General features: G+C 20.0%; 1 protein-coding gene across 4 annotated transcripts in view; it reads left to right on the top strand.

Moving 5' to 3' along the window:
- LOC107993453 (5-hydroxytryptamine receptor 1) overlaps positions 1-20,273 on the top strand; it is a 386,084-nt gene that overhangs the window by 157,381 nt on the left and 208,430 nt on the right. For all 4 annotated transcript variants that reach the window (XM_062075899.1, XM_062075896.1, XM_062075897.1 and 1 more), the window contains one exon: positions 3,615-3,827. In XM_062075899.1, the coding sequence (XP_061931883.1) occupies positions 3,615-3,827 (213 nt within the window). The remainder of the gene's footprint in view (positions 1-3,614; positions 3,828-20,273) is intronic.

The raw sequence follows: 20,273 nt of genomic DNA, 5'->3' as shown, positions 1-20,273 counted from the left end.
AATAAATTTTCATTAAAATTAGATTTTTTAAAATAGGTAAATTTTCGAAAAATAGCTTATGAATGAGATTTTTATTTATATTTCTTAATATTTACATATAAATATTAGGAAGCATAAATTGTTTAAAATTTTTTTTAAATTAGTAGTATTTTTAAAAATATCTTTTATGTCTATGTAAATATCATTAGCTCGGATCACATTGTCAACCAAGTTAAAACGACTTCCAATCGTTTAATCAAAATATATCCTATTTATCTATTTTTAGTCATTCAAACATAATCGATAAAATATTGCCTGATATAAACACAATTACACGCACTAAATGATGAAAGAGTTAAATTAAATAATATCAATTCAACATTTCTTATTTTATTTATTGCTTTAACATGTCATAAACTTTTAAAAATTTTTATGATATTGAATTAGTACGCTATTAAAACCAATCCACCGAATTTCAGTTTGAATGATTATGAAGATCGTTAATGTCTCCAATTTTTATATCAATCAAGCGACAGAATTGACTTTCGACTAAAATTGATTAAACATCTAACTTGTGGCAAACAGACCTCAGAATATAATTGGCAGGAACACAGTCGTAACGAATACGAAAAATAAACAGTCGTATACATTCTCGTAGTGTTATATCGTACATATCGATTGATATAATAATTGGATATTGTAAAGCATCATTACTGCATAGAAAACAGTTGTATTTCCATTTGTAGGTTTCATTAATGCAATAAAATGTGACATATTTGTTATGATAATATGATAGCAATTTTATATTGAGAAATCTTGTTTAAAAAAAACAAGATATATATTATTCTTTCAATTAAAAAATTTTTTGCTTGATTGATAAAAAAGAATATTGTATATTAATTAATATAATTCATTAGAATTCTTTAAAATTATATTGTATAAAAGTATATTGTATAAAAGTGTATAAAAGTATATTGTAAATAGATAAATAAAAATTTAGATCATAATAGTTACTCAATTTGTGTTTTTAATCACATCGACTAAATAATTTAAAAAAACCAATAATAACAGAAATAAATTAATAAATTAATTAATTTTTAAATTAATTTAAAACTTATAAAAAAATATTTTTTTAGCAATAATAGAATTGATTATATTAATTTTTAAATTAATTTAAAACTTATAAAAAAATATTTTTTTAGCAATAATAGAATTGACTATATTTTTAATTATATTCATAAAAATTTGAATTCGCATAAATATTCATAATTTATTTATTATTATTATATATATTAAAAATATTTTTTTTAGAATGGATATATATCAAGATATTTATACAATAATTATATGATAATATTTTATATTTTGATCAATATTTTGCCTTATAAATTTTATCATTATTTCTAGCATTTCTTAGAAATATGTTTTCGTAATTAAACAATAATCTTAAAACAAACATGAATAATTTTATTTTTCTATTTTAAATTCTCATTCTAATTTTCTATTCATTTCATATCGAAAGAAAATTCTTAACTTTACCTTATGAATTGATTAGTTTCGAATCTAACCTATAATTAGAATATTATACTTGTTATTTCATACAATTCCTTTAATAAAAGTTGATTACATCTTTTTTACTCTACGAGCAAATTTCCAAAGATCAATATTCTTTTTTGAAATAATTAATCACAAATAAATTTATTTCTAAGATAAATTATTAAAGACAAAACTAAGACTTATAAAGCGGTTAAAGCTTCGATTTTATTTTCAACAGTTCGAGTATTTTCAATACTCTAGCAATAATTTACGAGCGAATACAGTTTTCTAATGCTTTTTATCCTCAATCTAAACAGAGATATAACAGTAATGACTACTTCATACTTACGCGTCTGTATGGTGGTGCCTTGCAATAAATCACTGGAAGCGAACACAAGAATTTTGATCCCACGCGTTATGATGCGACCTCGCGAGAGCTCATTCTTCGAAATCGTCCTTTAATGCGACTATTAATTTCTCTAATCCCCTTTTAATTTGCGTTTTCACAGAAAATAATGATTGAAGGAAAAGACCTATAACCGTTTTCTAGATCAATCAAAATAGAATAAAATAGAATACAAAGAACGAAGAAATAGAATTCAATAACGATACAATTCACAGTATATTCAAAATATAGTTAGAATCATTACAATCATCAATCATCAAAGTTAAAGTCAAATACAGTTAAAGTAAGCCCATCATTTGTTCAAAACTTATAATACAAACGATCTAATAGTAAGTGATTCATCGAATAATATTTGAAGATATAATAACATTTGAATAACATTCGAATAATAATATCAGTTCAGGCATTTCATTTGAGTAATATTCAAAGTCATTCAGTTTAGACTTTAATATTGATAATTCTTTAATTAGAATTCAAATTTTTTGATAGCTATGATTAATAGCTTTGAATCAATAATCACCGTTAAAGATATGTATATCTTTAATCTAAAATTTGATAATCAAAGAATAATAATCAGAATTTGGCTAATTTTTATTATCGATTTGCAATTAATATCTATTTAACTTAAATATAAATAATACAACAATTTCATCCTTGTAAATAAAAACAAAAAAATAAATATTTGTTTTAAATTTTGGAACAAATCGGAAAATTTCTAAAAGAAATTTAAATTTTCATTAAAAAAATTTTTGCATTAATTTTAAAAAATATAATTCAATAATAATAAAGTCAACTGAGAAGAAATAAAATAATTTTCTAAAATTTACTTTCATCTTTCATTTTTTCAGTATATAATTTTTAATTGATCTTTTTTAATAATCATACAAATATTAAATAAAGAAAATAATATTAAATAAAAAAATGAGTGATATGAGGATTTCAAAGTGAATAAGATATACAATAATATATATATTAATTATTAATATGTATTGATAAATAATTTAAAACAATCGATAAGCTATAGGATGTGTGCAACAAATTTATTTGAAGCTATAATTGATGAATTAGTAATTAGTTGTAAGAGAAAAAAAAATAACTAATTGAAATACTTATTTCCATATAAATATGGATTGAATTTTTATTTTAACTTAATCTACTTATCATAAAAAAATCCCTAAGTTAAAAAAAAGCTTAAATTAGCAAAAATTTTTAAATATGATGTCGCTAATATATGAATTTTATTATATAAAAATGCAATTATTATTCATATTATTAAATGATACAATTGAAGTTATATTCTTATTCAATATTTCATTGTATGACATTACAGATAATTAATTCGAAATACTATATTGATTAACGGGACAAGAATATCATATTTTCTTTTTTGTTTATAAAAGTATTATAAAAATAATTTGAATTATTCGAAATTCTTCCAATTTATCAAGATATAAAAATATATCTTGATAAACAAAAATATTTTTTTAAAAAAATAATCTTAAAAATAAATTTTCAAATTTTCTTAAAATTCAAAAAGCTTTATTAAAATTCAAAAATTCAAAATTCAAAAATGTAAAAAATATCAGATATCAGATTTTAATTTGAGATATAAGTTTTCGTAACAAGATGTGACCATAATTCTTTGTCAATGTTTCACTGATTAAAATGTAGATTCATATATTCTCTATTTCAGGTATACTACAAAATATTCTGTGCGGCGCGTAGAATAGTCCTGGAAGAAAGAAGAGCGCAGAGCCATTTAGAAGCACATTGTTACTTTGACATAGAGCCAACAGTGCAACAACATCAACCAGTGACTGTGAATCGTCAATTAAATTCCGATGTGCAGCCAGGACATGGTAGTCCTCCCGTAAAGCAACATCGAAGTTCGAGCGCCTCTACCACGGTAAGTAACAACATTAATTTTAACTGATGAATCTCGTTCTTCCTTTATTTATGATCTTTTTAAAAGTTATTGATTAAATTATGGCCAATTTGCCCTTTGTATCTCTTAATCATAAATTAATACCAATGTATGTTTACGTATGTATCATTCTATTTGATATAAGTTAAATACAATGCTATTTTTACAATGATAAAATGTTTTATTTATTTGTTTTTCTCATTTAACAATTAGAATTCTCTATAATAAGAATTTTTTGTACTATGAGAAAAAAATAATTAATTATTAATTAATTGATTATAGTTTTAAATATACAATCTTATAATCATTATGTGATATATGAAATTTAAAAATTTGAAAAAAGGAGTATCAAATTATGTAATATAGAAAAATTTTTCTCAAGTCCTTTTTTAGCATTTGAACTGTCGCTCATTTTAGCATTTGGACTTTTGATATCTGTACCAATTAAAAAACATAGCACATAGTGATGTTTAAATATGTCAAATAAAATAAAGTACTGAAAAAAATTTAACATCGATTCTTTATTTAATTCACAGTTGTTTCTATTAAATTAATTTTCCCTCAAATTAAATAAATTGTAAAAGTTATTTGTCCAGATAAGCATTCTGATTCTATGGAGATAGGATCAAGATAGGATAATAAAATAGGAACTATTATATCAATTTGAATAAAAGAAATTTAATATGATTCAACGTTAAGTTTTGATTGAATCGATTAAGAAATAAAATTCTTAATAAAATTTAAAAATAATTTCTATTTCTATATGAAAATCTATATAAAAAAAATTCTATTATGTGGTTAACTTTTTATATATTCATAATATTTCGATATCGACTATTATCAAAATTAGAACATTTATTCCTCATATATTTGAATATTTGAATATATGTTATATTTAAATATGTATGTATATATATATATATAATAAAATATATAAAATACACGTGGAATATTCATATATTTACATATATCATAAAATGTATATTGTGTATATGTACATTATGTATATGTATTCATCGTTTAAAATATCCAGATATGTAATGCTATTAAATTATAATCAATATCACCAATATACGATATTATATACATCGAAACTTCAGTAATTAGTGGAAAAATACGTTAAATATCTGAAAACATAATGAATATCTAACAAACATCTGACAGCAATAATGAATATTGACAGAAATTCTGAATATATGGTGAAAAATAACGTTTGCAATATACATATCTATATCAAGCAATAGATATAATATAAATACATAATACATAATATAAATACAAACATATATAGTGAATAAAATAATTTTCGATAAAAAATTTTGTGAATTAAAATTAATAAATATTAATTTTATTAATCTTTTATTAGTTTTAAAAAATATTGTGCATAACGATTGTAATATTTTATCTTATTCTTATTTTTTATTTTATCTAAATATTATTTAACGTATCTGTTATGATTTATAATAATATTAGATAAATAATAATATTAATAGATAATATTTTTCTATAAGAATTTTTATTATAATAGTTCCTATATAATTGCAAAATATTACTATCTATTGATTTGGATATTGATAATTTTTATCAAAATAAATTTTGTATTGATGAATTTATATTACAATACTATATAATAATCTTATCAGAATTAATTTTGATAAAATAACCATTTAAAAAAATCTCTGATAGATTTAAATCATCAAATTCACTATACAATAATTCCGCGAAATGGTCGCTATTACGAATATTTTTATATGTTTCATAAGAACGAATATTGATAAGATAGCAATCAATCGTTATCACTCTCTCTTCATGTATCGTGACTACTGAATTTTCATTATTTTCAATGTAAAAGGGTATCGAAACTCGCTCCAGAATGGCGATTCCGCAGTTATCACGATGCACGCGAGCATAATAATCATCGAAAGCGTGCAATTTTACCAATCTATCCAACTGGAACATCGCACGTGTTGGAAAACAAAAGAGTTGAATTTCCGAATCTCTATTGGACACACGCAATCGTACGTTTGTCGACGATTTAATGAGCGATGATTTCGCGATCCTCCGCCGCAAATTAGGTAGACAAACTTTCCGCGCGAATCCGTGTAGCTGCAAGCAAAATAACACCGATAAGCTATTCTCGTTTTACATTTCAACACTGTTTAACAATTGCGATTTTGCCGAGTTGTTGAGTTTATAGGTGGGATTTATATAGGTGAATCGCCAATACAAATCTCTGGAATTTGATTTGAGTCACTGAATAAAGAGAAGTTGGAAAATGTCATGAAAATTTATTTGTTTTTGGTTGAAAATTATTTAAGTATGATTTTGTTTTCTTTTCAAAATATTAAAAATTTTAATTATGATTGAGAATTATTAAAATTTTTGAAAATTTTATGAAGATTTTTATTTTCAAAAAATAGATTCAAAAAATCTAATTATGGATTATTATATATAATTTGATATTTTATTTTTATTTTAATTTGATACTTTATTTTTATTTTATTTTTAATCTTTTCAATTTTAAAATTATAAAAAAAATAATCTTTTATAATATAATAATAATAATTAATATTATAATATAATATTTAAATAATTATTTAATTATATTATATAATAATTATTAAAAAATATTTTAATAATTATAATATAATTTTTTACAATAATTTCATACAATAATTTTATACAATAACAATTTGATTTAATTTACAAATTAAGATATATATAATAATGAATCTGTTATTAGTTGGTGAAAATGTCTTATAAAAATCTTGTCTATGTTTTGAACTTTTACAAAAATCTTATTAACTCTATTATTTTATTAATTTGATTGAAATTTAAATGATTTTGGAATCAAAATTTCGTATAATAAAAAAAAATGCTGATAATACTTTTTGTTTTATTTTATTTTATTTTATTTTATTTTGTTTTGTTTTATTTATTTCGCTTATTACTCTTTCTGATTTCAAACTTGATTCCTACCTGATAACATGGCAAAGATTGTTGAAAAAAGTTGGACACTATTCAAAATCGGCATACGATCAATGCGGAATACCGCAGACAAACTAGGATATTATAAAATATTTGCAGCAGTAAAATTTTAGAATTTAATTGAGATTATTTTTCATATAGATACAATTTCATTTCTTTCACAGATTAATATATAGAATGTTTATATAAATCTGATATTCTAAATACTAAAACGAAAAAAAAATTTATACGTACATATATCCAAGACTTAATTAATTAAGTAATATCCAAGACTTAATAATTAATAGTTAATTTGTATTAAAGTTTAAAAATTTTAAGTATTTAGTATCATTTTTCAATATCAATATCTCTTAAAATAATACTAATTAATACTGTGTCAGATTGTGAATATCGCAGTTTTTAATTTGATACAGTATTAGTTTGGTATTGTTTTAAAAGATATCGATATTAAAATAATATCAAATATCTAAAATTTTTGTACGTATCGATATTGAACGGAAATTTTTACGTTGATATTGCTAAACTCGATATATATCAGTATAATATCAGTTCTAATAATAGTTATAAACTGTTACTACTAGTTGTATTTCTATGATGCTGTGCTATTTCTTGTATAGCACAGCATCTCAAAAATCAATATATTAATATCAGATAATACCAGATATAGATAATAGAAATAATATTAGATATAGATAGAAATATAATAGAAATATACAAACAATATTTTTAAATTTTAAAAAAATTTCGGAGAAATATAACATATAATATATTATAAAAATGATCTAACGTACTACTAGAGAGAAGTGCCGCGGAAAAAAATTTGATTTGAAGAAGGAAAAAAACGCCTATTTTCGCATATATTTTTGTTTCTATGTTATTTATCAATATATTAATTCAATTAATAGAAAAGAGCAATAAGATCTACTGAAATAATGAAATATAATTTTTCACATGATTTCATAATTGAAAATAATTATGTTTTATTTGCGAATAAAATTCCTATTTATGATTTTAAATATTTAAGGAAAATGTAGAATGTCAAATCAAAAGGCCAAATTTATAATATTTAAGAATATCAAGAATAAAGATAGACAATTCTAGCGAAATAAACAATAAAAGAGAAAGAGAAAAATTTTATCATTTCTTATAAATTAAAATCTATTTAAATAAGTAAATTGAAATAATTTAAAATAGATAAGTTGTTATGATACTTGACTTGATTATTTGAAATCCATCCAATTAAAACATACTTCAATAATATATCTATTATGAATTGTAAAAGTTAAATGTATTTTTCTATAAGCTTGCTTCTTTTATTATTTTAATTCTTTAATTATTTTCATATATAGAAGAATCATCTGAATTAATTTGAATTTCATAGATTACTGAATGTAAATCAATGATAAATCTTTATCTATCTGATACAATGTTTTTTATTATGATATCAAACTATTAATATTATAATAAAAATAATAAATAATTGAAATTGAACACGAATTGAATTAATAATATAAATTAATATCATATATTACTACATATTCGTAAAAAATACATATTCTTACATATTATATTCATATTTATATTATAATTATTCTATCTATATTTAAATATACGGAAAATAAAAATATATATAAAAAATAAATATTATTTAGCTATCATAGCATGATTTTATATTTTTGAATCGATAATTTATAAAAAATTTTGTATAAATTGCAAAAAATTTTATATAAATTTTCAAGATTTTTTTTTATTGTATCATATAATACTCATCGCAAGAAACAAAAATCTTAAAATAATAAGTCATAGATCACAAATGAACCGTTTTTTTGAAAAATCAAAAATTTCGTAAATTGTTTTCTTTATGAAATTTATAATAAAATGGAGCTAATTTATATATAGTATAAATCTATTTCATTGTAATCATATATATTGATTGAAATATTATAATCATCTATTATACATGAACATTATCGTCTATGTAATACATTTCATTTAAATAAATTATTTTCTATTCTTGTTCAGCATAAGAATAGCACAATATTTTCAATCAATAAATTATTGATTTAGCTAATGGAAAACATGAATTGATATTGAATTAATATTTTCTTTGAACGTAATTGTTTTCGTTATTTCTACATATTTCGCAAGCTAATGTGTAATATAATTAGTTTGTTAATCGCATATTGTCTACATTACAATATAATAAAAACATAGATATATTAAAGAAAATAATTCAAAAAATTTTTGATTTTATAATGAATGTTATATAACACAACAACAAAAATTTTGATTTTGAAAATCTATGTCAAAATCATTTTTGCAATTTTGTGCAATAAAAATTTTTAATAAATCTCCATCAATTTAGAGATATAGAATCATAGTTATTTTTTATACATCATATACATATACATTATATATTTTATACATATACATTTTTTATACTATATTTTTTATACTTCAAATCTATTATGAATTTATTAATTTTTTTTCTTGTATTTTCGATATTTTTTTCGATATTTTTCGATATTTGCAATCAATAAAAGAAATAAGAACAAAGCAAACATTGTTTTCGCTGAAATTTTTATTGAGTTTTTTTTTACAATTTTTTTTGAACGATCTGGATTAACGATTATTACAATAATATTTTGTTAGTTGTATCATGAAATCAAATCCAAAATTTGATGAAATAATATTATTCAAATATATATTTAAAATAAAATTTTAATTGAATAATCTTCATATAAAATTAAATTATATGATAATAAATATATGATAATAAATGATAATTATTTATAAAAATAAATAATTTATTTGAAGAAATTAATAAATAAAAATATGCTTCTATCATTTTGAATTCATCTAGAATTATCTAGAATTCATTTTTCAATCATCAAAGTTATTTCATATTTTTATAAATAATAAACAAATACAATAACTTATATTTGTACATTAGTTAATATTTTTATCTATTATTTTTGTTCATATAATAAACACATTTATTTATTCATTATTATGTTTCGTTTTATTATATCGTTATATCAAGTCAAATTCATCTTTGAAATTAAGTAGTTATATATATATATATATATCAAAATACGATATAGAGAAACAACAAAATAAATAAATTCTATCAAGATGATATTTTAATATAATAATTCTAATAATAAGATAATTAAGATCAAAAGATAATTTTAAAAATTAAAAATGAATATTAATATGCAAAAATGTTAAATTTATATAAATTTAAATTATTTTTGATTTAAAAAGTGAGTCTCAATCGTTTCATATATAATATATATAATATATAATATCATATATAATATATATAATATATATAAAAAGATTTTATAAATTTTATAAAATCTTATAAATTTTTTCATTTTACATTATCAGTATTAGAAAAAGAAATAGTTTTCATATATTAATTATATGTGAATATAATTATATTTATGATTTTTTTATATTAAAACTTATTGCTACATAAAAACCAAAATTGAGAAATGCAAATAGGGAAAAGCAAAATGCTGATATAAAGATGCTCGTTATCGTGAAATTCTTTGTAGGCTTATGGAATATAAATTTTCTTTTGCAGGGTTCAGAAAAATGTAGAAAATTCAGAGATATTCCAACAACTGTGACACTGATGTGTGCTTTTACGGATAAAATGATTTACAAAGAAAAAATTATCGATTTTCTCGTTTCAACTGAAAATTCTTGTATCGAAAACAATTTGGATTTTTTTTCAATTGTGAATGCTGAAAAGATTTGTCTGTTAAAAAAATGTTGTACAAAATATTCGTTTTTTTTTGTTTTTTTATTAATATGTTTGAAAAATGTTTATCCATATTTAAATAAAAATAATTATCCATATTTCATTTATATCAGATAATAAAAAATGAAAAAGAAAGAAATTTATACACTCATTATATATTTATATTATATGTATACTATATTGTATTTAAAAAAAATTTTCATAAATATTTTTAAAAATATGAAAAATATAATAGCTGCTAAAATTAATAAAAAGTTTTATAATATAAAGTTTATATAATAAAAAGTTTTATAAATATCAATACGAGATTTCGTTTAAAATTTAATTAAGTTAAAATTATTATAAAATTAAAAATCTATATATTTTCTTTTTTTTATCTCGTATTTTATATAGGATTTCATATTAGTAGAAAACATGCAAAATTCGAAAAAAATGATTAAATTAATATAAAAATAATTTTAATGTTTCATTTAAATTAATAATAATAATACAATTAATTTATAATATTCGAAAAAATTAATAAAGAAAAAAAATTGATCAAATAATTTAGTTTTTAATGTTATATAAAACTCGTAATAAAAATTAATTTTAAATCTAGTTAAATGTAAGTTTAATTTTTTTGCAATCTTTATATATAATTTAATATTGTAATTTAATTTTATGTAAGATATCATAATCTCACATTAATAATGTATTCCATATCTTTTTTTCATTTGCATAAAACTTAAAAATATTAATTAAATTATTTGAACTACACGAAGAAACGATAAATCTTCTGATCTTTAACGAAAATTTAAAGCTTAACAGTTAGAACGATCTCAATCAGATACAAGTACGCGAATCGAAATTCCTTTCTGATTTTATTGCTTCCACTCTAACATCCTATAATTCTCTTCTCTAAGTAAGAATTCCATTGTCAAATTTCGTAATAAATGATTTCGAAATCTTTCTCTCGAAAATAACTCGTAGATACCGCTTGAAACGCAGAAATGCAGTGTTAAATTCCGAAAATTGAATAACAATTCTTTATAATGATCGAATGATAAAAAAGAGAAAAAGCAAGCAGATAGGAACGAATGAGAAATAATAAGAATGGAATAAAGGAAAATCGAGATGTTCGGACGTACAAATCGATAATGTCACAGTTCCATACTTTTTTCTTAAACATTTTATATAAAATTATATATATATATTTTATGTATATATATATTATGTATGTATATATAAAATTTTGTATAAAATTATTTTAATAATGCTTTTTGTCTGTCAGTGAAAACATTTGAATTAATGAAATGTCTTCTGGTATCCTTCCTTTTCTTGGCTTAAAAATGTTTGATTCATTACGTATTGTTTCTATTTATCTATATTTACGAGTATATATGAAAATTTAGATACAGATAAGATATACAGAACAATATCTCTCATTTTATATATCATATTTTTATTATTTCTAAGAATATAGAATATAGAAAAAAATATAAAAAAACTTTTTATACAATGCAGAGGAGTTTACAATGTAAAAATAATAATTTCTTTGGATTAGATAAAAAATGTTCAAAAAAATTTTAAACTCATCTTTATATTCTTAAATTATATATTATATCCTTTTTCATCGTTAATATAAAGAGGATTTTTAGTCAAATTTTCTGACTTCTATAAAAAACTATTTAATATATCATATTATATTAAGAATATACATACTAAGAATAATAAAAGAGTAAATAACTATATATTATAACAAATGAATATTCGAAATGATGCTATATTGAAATTATTTAATTATCCAAATTTATATTTCTATGACTTATTACAGTAAAGATTTTTTGTTTCATATTGTTTATAATGTTCTGGCAGTATTTCTTTTTTTATACACATTATTTTATATATTATATGTCTAAATTTTATATCTGTGTGAACAAGCTGGATATAAAATAACGAAGTCATAACGAAGTTAAAACAATTTTAATTGCAAAATAGGAACTATTTTAAAAATCTATTGTAATGTGAGGTTTATTATTTATTTATTATTATAATATATAAAAGCTAAAAATGTTTCTCATATAACAATAAATAAAGCAAATAAGTGATTCCATTTAGTTGATACAATCTGTATATTTATTTTATTCGCTATTAAAATTGTTATATTAAAAATTATTTTTAATATTTTAAATGCAAAGAGAATTAATACATAATTCTTTAGGATAATCAAATTGATAATATTTTTTAATTTCTTTTAACTAATTTATTAATTTTTTTCTTTATTTCTAATATTATTTTTTCATTATCTATTAATCTATTTTACAATATATGTAAAAATATCAAATATATATGTGTCAAGACATTGAAAAGATGGTACACAGATGATTACGAAAACAATAACATTTTTAAGAGAGAAATTTTGAAGATTCTTGAAATTGTATATTTATTAAAAACATTTCAATGTGGCTGGAGTGTCTTGGAACTTCAAACATTTTCCAGCTGTCTCTATTTAACAGTAATCAGCATTATTTCATTTGAAAAGAACACTCGCGAATCCGTTTCTAAGAAATAACGAATTGTGGATGGTGTAGTTTTTCAGTTTAATTCTAGGAATTTTCTTTAACTTGAAGAGTCGCTCAATGAAGAAGCTGATCCACGGTGTTATTGGCCGCTTGTATGATCTGCGACCACACGATATATGTGGAAAGGATTTTAAAGGGCACGAGCGTTTTGATAGAAATTTTTCAAAATCAGAACTTTTTAAATACATCTTAATACATTTTCAACATCAAAATTTTGTAACCTCCGAATCTTTTGAACATCAGAACTTTATATCTTAAAATCTTCCAAACTCATGAACGAACAGAATTTTAGAACCTTATGCATTCAGTGAAATATAAATCTTGATTTTACTCTTGATCTATGAATTTTACTCTTGATTGTTTTAAAGAACTTTATTAATAGCAAACTTTGTAATAAATTAATTTTATTATTATATATCATAGCTCTAGGAATAGATTGAAGTTAACAATATATTTATTATCAATATATTTATTATCAAAGAATATATTATATTCTTATATACATCTATACATGTTCTTTGATATATTTTAATTCCGAAAATATATTTATATATATATCGAAGACAATTTTATGAATAGTGTAATTAGTATATTTGTATACAGTATATAAAATTAATTTGAAAACATAATGAAAAAAAATTCTTTGATAATTTAAAAAGTATTTTCTAGTTTGTACAATTTATTATATTAATTATATCTATTATAAGATATAATTATCATGTTAAGATTCTTTTGAAATGATAAAATTCATATTAACTTTATTAATGATATGAATAAATATAAAATTGACTGATATATATTGATAAAATATATATTTAATAATTAAATAATACTTAAGTATTGCTAGTAAATTTTATAATAAATTTTAATTATTGATTTATTAATTTTATAACAAAACAATTCATTTTTTTTATATTTTAATAAAATTCTATTATTAATTATCTATAAGTGACAATATATCATAATCCTGTACTGCATAATATCACAGCACTTCTATCTTTCAAATAGAAATATATAATGTATATATCTATGATTGATATTTCAAGGACGGCTGTAAATATATCACTAGAGAATACAGATACATCATTCGTAATACACATACATTATATGTAATATATTATCATGAATCAAAGATTCAGTATAGTAAAGCTATTTGGATTTCCGCCAATATATCTCAGATATATAAGAAAATTCTTATGTATTTTTCAATGAATCTTAAACTTAAATGTTGATATTCATATAGAACTATATATATATAGTGGATGATTCTTCAACATTTGTAAAAATAAATCTTTGCGAATTATCGATAGTCAGCTTTATCATCGTATCTTTTCTCTCGCTTCTGTCGTACGAACATCTTGTATAACATCTTGGACTGATTTATGATGATCCGATTGTCGTGCTCGATAACTGAAAAATTGAGAAAACTTGGTTACGATGATTGTGACAGTTTGTCATAAGATGATTTATGAATGTTTAATAAATAAAATTCTCATTTCAGTGACCTATCATTTATATTCTAATTATAAAAAAAATTTATTATGAAAGAAAATTAATTATCGAATTGTCGAACTTTCCTTTTGAAATTATAGAATTCTTAATTGTATTAAATAATGAAATAAAAATTTAATTCATAACACAAATAAATGAATATTGTTTCTATTAAAGAATTAAATTTCACTTATTTTATTAATAATATTATAAAATTGAATAAAAGAAAAATGATAGAACTATAATTATATAAAGAATATATTAATGGAATCATTCCTTTATAATGAAATATTAGAATTCTTTATATCAAAATATAAAAATTAAACATTAGACAAAATATTAAAATTAATTAAATACATGTACTATTGATTAAGAATAATTGAATTTCTAAAACTAAATAAAAACATTAAATTCAAAATTCGTAAGAATATCGATAATAATTTTTTTTATTTTAAAAAATGTTTGATGAATGAATAGCGAAAGATCCCAGAAGCAGAATTCTAGATTATTGATTTCTTGAATTTTTATTATTATTATATTATTATTATATTGATTATTGATTGAATATCCTATTTCTTGAATTACATGAAGAACAAATTTTCAGATAATAACTTTAAATTTTTTGTATATTCATTATTATTAACAGTATATAAAATTAATATTATGTCATGTGAATTGATATATAAAAATTGAATATAAAAAAAAATTAATTAAATATTGCCTAGAGGATATAATAAAAATGTGATATCTTTATTTGATATCAAATTATTGACTATTATAATTAAAAAGTAATGAATTGTCGTCTGTATCTCGAAAATGAAACCAACTATCGAAATAAAACATATATACGATTCTTAACTAAAAAATATTTATTTTTCAACGTAATCGCCGTCTTCAATATATTTTTTTCTGATAAATTTTTTCATTAAATTTTTCATCAAATCTCGAAAAATATTATTAATTTGGCATACTTTTGATAAAAGAAGTCATTCTTTATAAGGAAGTCTTTTATTCCATTGATAATGAATATTTTGAGTGCTCTTTTTAATTTTGAAAGAAATGGAAATTTGAAGAAGTCAGATCTGAAGTAAGACGCATACGGAATGACTATAATCAAATTTTAAATTTCAAACTCGCAAGAGTCTCGTTCGAAATAATAGAATTCAAAATTGTGAAGATGCAGCGGTAAAGAAAGTATTCGTGCAAAGCTGTATTTCATTCTGAAAATACGAAAATTCATTATTTTTCATCCATATGTTCTCATATATTAAAAAACATATAAAAATTTTTATGATATTGAAGTGATGTATTATTATACAATATACAATACAATAGAATCTTTATTATCTAAATATCTATTCTCTGAATATCCTAATATATATTATACTAATTTATACATTATACTAACATTACACTAATCGAATATTCGAATTCTATTATTCGAATTTTCTATCTCTATTTCTAATAATTTAAACAAATATTTTTTTTTATTTCTTTTTTAATTTATATAGCAATAGAAATAAAAGTTAATTTAAAATTGAATATATTCACATATTATATACAGTAATATTAAAATATATGTATATTTATGTTAATTATAATAATAAAAATAAAAATCAAAATCTGAAATAAAAATTAAAAACAATGAAGTTAGAGATTTGGTAAAAGTATATAATATTGGAAAATTCTTTGTTAAAAAACAAAGAAATAAAATGGAAAATTATTTGCAAAGTACATATTTCTTTACATATTAAAAAATTTGGCAACTGCAAATTATCTTAATATTTTTAATTTATTTTTAATTATATAATTAAAAATAATATAATTTAATAATATAATTTATTTATTTTTAATTATAATAAAAGTCATTTTTTATATCGTTATATCAATTTTGTTATATTTGATTAAAATAAAAAATAATTCATATTATTTAATTTAAAATTTATATTCTATTTTCTTTATCCAAATGAATTTGTTTATTAGTTAAGATAATAGTGATTCTATAACTTTATTAAAAATTTTTATATGAAAAAATAAGAATTCTGAAAAACTGTATACTAATCAATTGTTAAATATCAGATATGAATTATCGTTAAGAATAATATATAGAATTATAATATTTAGCCATAATCTATTTTATAATGAATAATTCATTATCGATTCGATTTATTAAACAATAAATAGCTTATAAATAATTTTATCAAATCAAATATTCGAATATTGATATAATATCGGTATTGTCTTATAAATGCAAATTTATACTAGATAATTCGTTATAATATGTTTATCATATCCATTATACTTATTATATCGAAACAGAACATGAATAAAAATATATTGAATGAAAAAGATGATGATTAAAAAATAATATATGGAATAGACGAATTTTTTTTAATGTAAAATACAAATGTCATAAGAAAAAATACATTTTATAACTATATTTCATATAGCAAATTTTTCTCTGATTCTCTATAAAAATTTTTTTTTATCAAAGTATTATAAAAAAAATTCTTCGTGATTGCGAAAATCTTCCATATTTTATACATGATATAGAAAAATATATTGGTTAAGTTATATATAAATTATACTATTATACTAATATACTATTTATAAGGTATATACATTTGATATTCATTTTATCGAACTACATTCATACATTTTGTATGAATTGTATGAATTTTATATGATTTTAAATCATTGATAACAATGACAAGAACTTCTTATTCAATATAAAAAATATAATTTATAAAGGGAGGATTCTTTTTTTAAATAAATTTATTAAATTAATTTGCATATTTACTTCTTGAAAACACTTAGTTTTATTATTTGAATCAGTAATCAGTTGTTTGCAACAATAGTTTAATGTTATTTTTTTGTGGGTTACTAGATTAAATGTTTATATAAAAAAAATCTAAAGAAAACAAATAAATAGAAGTTAAAAATTCATTTTAACGGATTATTTTTAACTGATAAGGAAATTCCAAAAAATTCATTTCTTGCATTCTTTGTATAATACATACACATATATTGTGTATTTATAAATTTACATTCAAAAATATATACAATATATTAATATATATTATTTGTCTTATTTAATCATATTTTTCATATGTTCATATGGCATCTATATTGTTAAAATAATCTATCAATGAACTCATAATTTCGATAATAATATACTTTCGACAAAATATAATGTACAAACTAATTATAGATCATAATAAAACATGTTTTTATAATTTTAAAATGAATATTAAATGTTTAATTTAAGATTCAATTTATGTTTGAAATAATAGTTCAATAGCATATGTTTCAATAATTGAATAACAAATTTTTTAAAAAAATGCATTTAAGTCAATGATGACTATATAAACAAAAATGTATTCAGTTTTGCTTTTAATTTAAAATAAATTTTACCTAATTTAAATATAATTTTATTAAAAAAATAATATTTATGTTTTCAAAATATTACAATTTCTCTTCTTGAAAGTATAGTAATAAGTAATTGTTTAAAAAACTATGCTGGAAATATTGTATTTTACAAAATTAATCGATTGTTATAAAACTATAATAAATTATTTTAGAATTTTAAAACCGATTTGATAATAACAACATATAATATTATATAATACATGCTAATTTCAATTAGAATTTACATATATGTTTTAATAAAATAGATTAATTTCTAAAAATTAAACAATTATTTTCTATCTTTAAATTTCTTTTAGCTATTTTGTGTATATGGTTGTCCACGAAAAATACATTCTTCTCAAGAAACAAAAAAAACCCATCGCTATATTGTATTTTTGAAAGTCAGTCACTATCTTACCGAGAAAATTGTACGACTTTGACCTAATTGCTATTTTTAACAACGATTACTGGTTTCAATGAATGTTTTTGTTTCTAATTGTTGTATTCCAGATAGTGCATTTTTAATAACGATAATATCGACAAATGATTCGTTATAATTGCTTATAAACCTTGTTTATTAGTGAGATGAGTACAACTTGCAAATAATATTTCGCTAATATCTCGCTCCAATATTTTTAAAGACAGAAGAATAACAGTAATTTATTTAATGCTGTCTTATATTTTCCAACTAAATTATTTTAATTTGAAAAATTTGAACGAATTTGGTTTATTAGATAGGAATTAATATGATAAAATATAAAATATATATTATGTCAATAACATTATTTAATACATATATGATTTTGTAATCTTTAAGATGGTTCTTATATTTGAATATATTAAATATTTAAACCAGAAATTATAATATTTAAAAAAATCAATTTAAAAAAAATGACAATTTTTTAACTTTGTACATTTACAATATTTATTTTGACATTAATTGATTAATTTATTCTCCTAAACAAAATGGTATAAATAATTACTAGATTATAAATATCTAAATATAGTATCTCAAAAAATTGATACATTCTTTAAAATATAATAATTTTTTAAAAATTGGATTTCAATTTTTTTATTGAAGTTTATAATCAGTTGATGCAAAAATGTGCATAGAATAGATAAAAAAATAGAAAAATTTTAAGATTTTAAGACTCATGAAAAACAGCGATTTTATTTTTAAACGTTACTCAAACATTAATCAATTTCAATAAAATATATAACTAACAAAATTATAAAATATATTTTTTAAAATTTTTATTAAAAGCTAAAAAAAGTTGAAAAAAATGTCCTTCATTTTTTTTGCGAATTTGAAAAATTACAATTTTTTCAAAAATTTTTTTACACATTACTTAATAAATTGATCTATCTAATTTCTTTAAAAAATTCCATCATTTAATTCATTTTAAAAAAATTATCATATCTTAAAAAGTGGATCAATATTTTTTAAATCATTATATAATAATAAGCAATGAAAACATCCATTTTTGCTATTATATTTACCTCATTAAAAAAGTCTATAAGAAATATATTGAAGGATACTATTAAATTAAGATTTATTAAATTAAAATCTAACAAATAATATAATTACCTTATTAAGGACAAAAGTAAGATTTGTGAAACGATTAGATGGTTTGGATTTTATTTTTCAATAATCTAGTAATAATTTACGAACGGATACACTTCCCTACGCTTTTCAAATTTTCAATCTAAACACAGATATAACAGCAATGATCATTTTACAAGTCATACTTGTCTAATATTTTGTGGCAAATTATTGTAGAAATGCAATAGAAGTGCAAAGATCTTGACTTTCATGCGTTACGACGCGATCTCATCTTTCAAAGCTACCCTTCAACGCGACTATTGATTTCTTTAATCTTTTCTTAATTTGCGTTTTCACAAAAAATAATGATTGCCAGAAAATCAAGACCAAAATCTTCTAGATCAAATCAATCAGAATAGAATAAAATACATAGTGAAGAGATAGAACTAGATTCAGCAACGATACAGTTGGAATCAGAGTATAGTTAGAATTATTACAATCGTCAATCAGCTCTAAACAATTAAAATAAGCCATCATTTATAAAATTTATACTTTATTTAGTCCTACGACAGTAGATAATTCTTCGGATAAGCATTAGTTCAGGTATCACATTTGTGCAGTATTCAAAATCGTTCAGTTTAGACTTTAACATACTCAAAAAAAAA

This window comes from Apis cerana, linkage group LG6, assembly GCF_029169275.1.
Source record: "Apis cerana isolate GH-2021 linkage group LG6, AcerK_1.0, whole genome shotgun sequence".
Lineage (NCBI taxonomy): Eukaryota > Metazoa > Arthropoda > Insecta > Hymenoptera > Apidae > Apis > Apis cerana.
Note: the sequence above shows the minus strand (reverse complement) of the source record. Positions and strands in the feature narration are given on the sequence as shown.